This window comes from Xenopus laevis, chromosome 3S, assembly GCF_017654675.1.
Source record: "Xenopus laevis strain J_2021 chromosome 3S, Xenopus_laevis_v10.1, whole genome shotgun sequence".
NCBI classification, from domain to species: domain Eukaryota; kingdom Metazoa; phylum Chordata; class Amphibia; order Anura; family Pipidae; genus Xenopus; species Xenopus laevis.
The window spans coordinates 109,458,324-109,464,996 of NC_054376.1; the positions used below are offsets into that span (position 1 = coordinate 109,458,324).

Genomic DNA, 6,673 nt, shown 5'->3' on the forward strand with positions numbered 1-6,673 from the left:
TCACAACTATAAGATGTAAACAACAGCTAATCATAATAGGTGGAAATAAGAAAGGCCTTGACTGGAGCTTATGGAGAGATCCTGGGTATTCTTGTATAAACGTACAGTATGTATAGACATATTTCATGGCTACTGAATGGCACAGTATGAGCTTAGTTTGAGGAGAGGCCAAACCTCACTGCATTGTTATGGTGAAGGCTCACACTATATAAATAATTAAAAGGTGTAATAAGAAAACTGAACTAATCTGTATGTGTGCAATCATTTATTAATCACTTAATGACTTAAAAACTGGCAGGCCAGGGCTCCAAACTCATCCATACATGTTCATAAAAATGAATTAAAATAGACAATCACTTGTGACCAATCAAGGTATTCAATCGCTAATCATGAAATTTATAAATAGTAAGGTTCATTCATAAAACCCCCAAAATTCGAAATCCGGAATTCAGTTTTTTTTTTTAAGATACATGTGTGAGTTATAGTTCAATGAGACCATAAATGTCCCGAGCCAGTAGGTGAGGGGAGAAAAGGGTCTTATTTGCTGTTAGCCAAAGTAAATGTTTTGTTACTAAAGCACGGACAAAGGTATATTGGGGTGTCCCCCACCACCCGCTTTCACACAAACGTGCCCCGCAGTGTTGGACTCACCAGAGGCTCACACTATGTTCAAGCTTCTCATTTATCACTTCCTGTACCTTTCCCTTCTGGGCAGATACATTTTATTGCTAAACCCGATATCCTCTATTCCTTTACCAGGACATTTTCTATTATCTTCATGTAATTAGGTCAAGGAATCAGCTCTGCGCATGGGTCGTATGAAGCTGTTGGGAAGGTTCCTGTGAGCAGAACCGCCATCAGAAATCGCAGGGCCCCATATGACAAAATTTCCTGGGTGCCCTGGGCTGCGCCCACTGCAAACCCCACCTACAGGTCCGCCCTCCCCACCCCCACAGGTCCGCTCCCCACCACACAGTAAAAAAACAAAACAAATATTGGTGGCTAGGGTTCCCACATATTAATAAAAAATAAAAAGATATTGGTGTTCCGGGCCCCCCATAAAAAAACATTTGTGGCCAGGGCCTCCGCATTAAAAAATATTGGTGGCTAGGACCCCACATCAGAAAAAAAATTGGTGGCCATGCCCCCCCCCCCACATTATGAGAAAATTGGTGGCCAGGGCCCCTTAAACGTCCATGCCTTCCCAAAGTCAGCAGCTCTCAGAAAGATGGGGGGCCCGGCTAATCAAGTAAGTGTGGCGTGGCCGGCCCCCCCTTACCCTCGGGCCCCCTACAACTCTCCCCCCTGTCTCCCCTGATGGCTGCCCTGCCTGTGAGATGTGACATGTGCCCAAAAGTTCTTAGATCCAAACTGGAACTTGAAGGGCAGCACTTGAGAACTTTCCAGCTAAAAATTACACACTATGTTCTCCCGCCTTAGGGATGTGTTTGTGTCCTGATGCACCATGAATACAATTTGGGATCACCCCACTTGCAAATTGAAGGTAACAACTGCTTCTTATTTCATGAACTCCCTTCTTAGGAGGCACAGGATCCATGTAATATTATTCATTTGGAGTCCTTAATTTTGCCTAGTGTGGTGGTTATCAGATCAATGGCATGATGCATTTTGTCTGCATATAATTCAGCACAGTTGGGATTTCCAATTAAAGTGGGATCCCGTTGTATACTGTACCGGAGCCCTATAGATGTGTGCCTGCATGGCATTGAGCAATACTACCAGTATTATAAGGACTCCAGTGCCTTGGGATTGGTAGGCATTAACTTATTAAAATTATCTGTTGCACTTTGTCCCGGGCAGGTGTTGAAATATGACCAGACAGCAGGATATAAAGCTTCATGGAGGAAGGGAGACTTCCCCGCAACTCTGCCGTCTGTTCTTCAGCTCCAGCATCATGGTCCTGCAGCCTGGGAAATGGACTCTAATCCTGGTTCTGTGTTGTCTGTTTACTCACCAGGTGAGCCGCTTGCACTTCCTTTCACGATAGAGTCTCAGGCAGACCCCATAAACATGCAGAATTCAGAGTATGTGAGGATTGTAGCCACAATGGGACTCATTTATCAAAACTGGGCAAATTTGCCCATGGGCAGTTACCTATAGCAACCAATCAATGATTAGCTTTTTGAAGCCAGCTGCAAGTAGAACAATGAATGCAGCAATTTGATTGGTTGCCATGGCTGTACTCACACAGGTGAGTGTAGGCGCCGAATGAAGGAAAAATGCAGCATGTTGCGTCTCAACCTGTGTTCGGTGCCTACACGCGCCTGTGTGAGTACAGCCCTATCGGAAAAAATGTAATGCGTCTATTCCTGCGCTCCACTGCGGCTGAACGCAGAAAAACGGAACGCAGGGGTGCGCAGGTAAAAATGCTCATCAGTAAGACCCCTAAAGATTACAAAGAAGTAGGATAGAAATACTGCACATTATGTTTTTGGCTTCTGCAACAGCCCAAGGTCTTTAGCAGTGAAGATCTGTGCCTCCAAATATACCCCCAGTAGCTGCCAACCTTCTTTTCTTTACTCTGGTCTGCTGGCAGTTCAATCAGTATAGGGACATGATACCAATCTAATTAATACCTAATTAAGATTTATGTTGTATGGCAGCTAAGAAACCAGTGCAATTAGCTTCACTGTTTATTAATCAGCCCTGTAACAATAGCTTCTCAAAAACAGGTGAACCTCATTTTCTGCTAAATCGTTAGCGGCAACCCCTAAAAGTAGCTTCTCAGCAGCTGCACAGAGCCCACTGAGCATGTGCAGTGCAGTAACAGTCATACATAAATCCAAGATGGTAAGCTCCTGTGCACAAATTTAAAGGCATGGGATATTGTTACTGGGCTGTTGAATTTCTAGGCTAGCTTGGTATATAAAATACAGCATTTCTAGCCATATTGTCTTTTTAGGGTCCATTTCTCCTTTAAAAATATATGCATCTTTCTCTCTTTTTTTAAACAAGTAGGGCATCTCTTGCAGTCTAAATGGAAACACTTAGCAGTTTGAGAATTGCTTTGGGGATAGTTTGAGAAATCATGAGAATTGCTGCTTTCTCAGTGATGGCATGGAATGGGGAAACATAGCTTGAATGGATCTTGTATACAGAGCTATCTACTCCAGAGCACTCTACTTGTGGGTGCACTACAATCCCCAGCATGTAAATGTTTGCCAGCTCAAGGAGCAACACAGGTTGGACTCTTTTTACTGACACCATCTTGTCTTCTTAATATTATACATAGAAAGAGAAAACCGTTGTGAGTTTATTTCCTTCTGCCCTATTTTGCTACAGTGCAGGACCCCAGAAATATTGGGGTCTGGGGCTAGGCCTTTGCCTTTACTTTCACCCCCCAAAAGACAGCACTAAACCTGTACATCTCCCATGATGTTATTACATCACCTGTGTATTCCCTGGTTACAAACATTGAGCTCCATGATCTACAGAAATCCCCCCATTCATGGCCCAACCACTTTGCAGCCTTTTTATTCCACATGTACAATATAATGCACAATATTCAGTATAATGAACTGCGTGGCATGGTACTAGGGTCTTTGAAGATAACCGTTGCATTACATTGATTCTCAAGTGCCTGGAAGTGGTCTGTAAGGGACAGTTTGGGCACATTACAAGGTACTATCTTTATTCGTTTTTTTTATGATGTAGAGAAAGGTCCAACTGAAATTACTTTCTGCTGATCTTTGCATATTGTTGTTGTTTAATCTGTAGGTATTCTTTACCAACCTACAGTTGTGAGTCCCATTATTTGGGGGCTGATGTACAACCCATCCAATGGCGGCCTTTTCTCTATCCATCTCACAAACTTAATGAAGCTGCCAGATATGAAGGTGCCAAAGGGCCCGCGGTCTATGTTACAATGTGCATTCTTCTGCCTGGGCTGTTGGATCTAATAAATAACATTTACTTGTGGGTTCAAAACTGTGGAAGTGGACAAAATGCAATATAAATAGAATAGAACGTGCTGGTGACTTGGCACAGTCTCGGGGTCAGAGAACATGCCTAGCAGGTTCATTTAGTTCTTATAATAATAACAATAATAGCTTCATGTGCCCTTGACCTTGATGTGCTTACTGCTTTCCTAATCAATTCATTCTTGTAGAGCTGCTTAGCTAAGCTTGGTCATTATTAAAGGAACAGTTCAGTGTAAAAATAAAAACTGGGTAAATAGATATGCTGTGCAAAGTAAAAAAATGCTTCTAATATAGTTAGTTAGCCAAAAATGTAATGTATAAAGGCTGGAGTGACTGGATGTCTAACATATAGCCAGAACACTACTTCCTGCTTTTCAGCTCTCTAACTCGGAGTTAGTCAGTGATTATAAGGGGGACCACAAGGGACATAACTGTTCAATGAGTTTGTAACTGATCCTCAGCATTCAGCTCAGATTCAAAAACAAACAGATATGACCCATGTGGCCCCCATTCCTCAAGTCACTGATTGGTTACTGCCTGGTAACCAATCAGTGAAAACCAAGAGAGCTGCAAAGCAGGAAGTAGTGTTCTGGCTATTATGTTAGACATCCAGTCACTCCAGCCTTTATACATTACATTTTTGCCTAACTAACTATATTAGAAACATGTTTTATTTTGCAAATCCGATCTATTTACCCAGTTTTATACTAAACAATTCCTTTAAGGAGAATGGAATAGAAATGATATCTCACTCACTCCTCTGACCCAAGACACAATAAAATAAAATGTAGATCAATGTTGCATGATTGTACTGACACCAGGTATGGGATGGGACCTGTTATCCAAAACCCTCTGAGTTTTTTTAAAATATATCACTTATATACATATATATATATCACTTAAACTTTAAATAAGCCCAACAGGATTGTTTTGCCTCCAGTAAGGATTAATTATATCTTAGTTGGGATCAAGTACAAGCTGCTGTTTTATTATTACAGAGAAAAAGGAAATCATTTTTTAAAATGTGAATTATTTATTTAACATGGAGAGATGGTCTTCCCGTTATTCTGAGCTTTTTGGGTAATGGGTTTCTGGATAAGGGATCCTATATCTGTAATTAACTTTAGGTGCATTTGCAACCCCAAGGCCTGTATACTCAATAGTTATCTCATCCAGTTGCCATGTAGTGGCTCCGTGCTTGTGTATATAGGCTCAGTCATTCCTGGGGTCAGTACTCATGGCGATGGAGACCATTCGATTACATGGAGAAAAATACGGTATTACAGTAGAATGTGTTGTAGCTCCCAGTATGGAAGTAACTCCCATGGGCACAGTCCAGTTATCAACTAACCATGTGGCTGAATTTCTTATATTAAAATTCCTCTTTACGTTTGTATTAACATGAAAAAAGATCTCACAAATGCCCAGAATGGATTATTTATCCCCAAATGACATCTCGGCATTCGTTATATATGACATATGCTTCATATTGAACACACATAGACTCATCTTCCTGTTCTATTGAACAACAAATTCCAGCAAGGTTAGGGAATCTCAGGATTCTGGCAGTGGAAGTGAAGCAGCCATAGTCGAATGCTTCAAATAACAATTCCCAGAATTATTCACGAGTAAGATTGGCCTTATCTCCCCTGATGCCAAGCCAAATTATTATTATTAATATTGTTCAATAAAAGCCACTGACTTAGCAGAATTCCCTCTTTAGCTGGAAGGCGCTTGTCTCATCAACCCATCCGTCAGGGCAGCCGTCAGACTCCCAAGGATGACGCCATTTTGGAGGGGCCTGTCTTTGCGCCCATTTGGCTTCTCGTGCAGAGATGCTTCAGAGTGCCTAACCAGGTTGTGCAGGTAACTATTACTAATTAGTGCTAATATATAATAAATATATAATATAATATAATAATTAGTACTAATATTTATATATCCTCTTGAAGAGCACTCTCAGGTCTTCTGAGAAGCTTGCAACTGCCCTAAACTTACCCCCCAACCAAGGATTTGTATTAGTAAGAAGCCAGGATCCTTTGATAATACCAACTCGTGCATTTTGTTTCTTCTTTTTCAGTAACAGTCGCTGCTCACTGAAGACCTTTAGAGATTAATGGCTCATTGGCTTTTAATGATGTAAGAATACACATTCTTTGAGACCGGCGATCGTAGACAATGGTATTTATTCTTAGGAGAATTTGCTGCAATGTTTTGTATTTATTCATTTGTAATATACGATTTTCAATGTCGTCATATCTGAATTTTTTTTGGACCAATCGATGGACAGTAAATGAGATAAATAACCTGTTTTAGATTCTCTGCCCTGGGTAAAACACAATTAAACTCACATTAGGCCAATAAAAACAGAATTGACAGAGGAAAGCCATGATGTAAGAAATTGGAAGAGAGGATTGTGATGGAAGACTCATTTCTGAACCTCTGACTAATGTATTGGCCTGCTCAGCCAAGAGACGCCTCCTCATGTTAGAGGATATTGCTAGAAGTCCTACACCAGAGCATTCTCATAGAATTGTTATTAGGGATCCTATAGCACATGATTTACATGCCTTCAATAATTGTCTGCTCTTCTGCTGTTGTACAATGTGACATCTAAAGCCTACTCGCAACATTTCTTTGTTGACCATGGTAAATGTTCCCACCTGCAAGAATATGAATCGCTTCCGATTTCCGAAGTTGCCTCACAAGGAAACTTAGGGTGATTTTGGAAA

General features: G+C 41.1%; 1 protein-coding gene across 1 annotated transcript; it reads left to right on the forward strand.

Annotated features, from left to right (window-relative positions):
* Positions 1 to 1,816: 1,816 nt before the first annotated feature.
* On the forward strand, positions 1,817 to 6,193 carry leap2.S (liver expressed antimicrobial peptide 2 S homeolog). The gene is made up of 3 exons (XM_018256190.2): positions 1,817 to 1,978; positions 5,665 to 5,807; positions 6,022 to 6,193. The coding sequence occupies exons 1-3, from the start codon at positions 1,832 to 1,834 to the stop codon at positions 6,056 to 6,058; spliced, it is 327 nt and encodes a 108-aa protein (XP_018111679.1). The 5' UTR covers positions 1,817 to 1,831; the 3' UTR covers positions 6,059 to 6,193.
* The last annotated feature ends 480 nt before the right edge of the window (positions 6,194 to 6,673 follow it).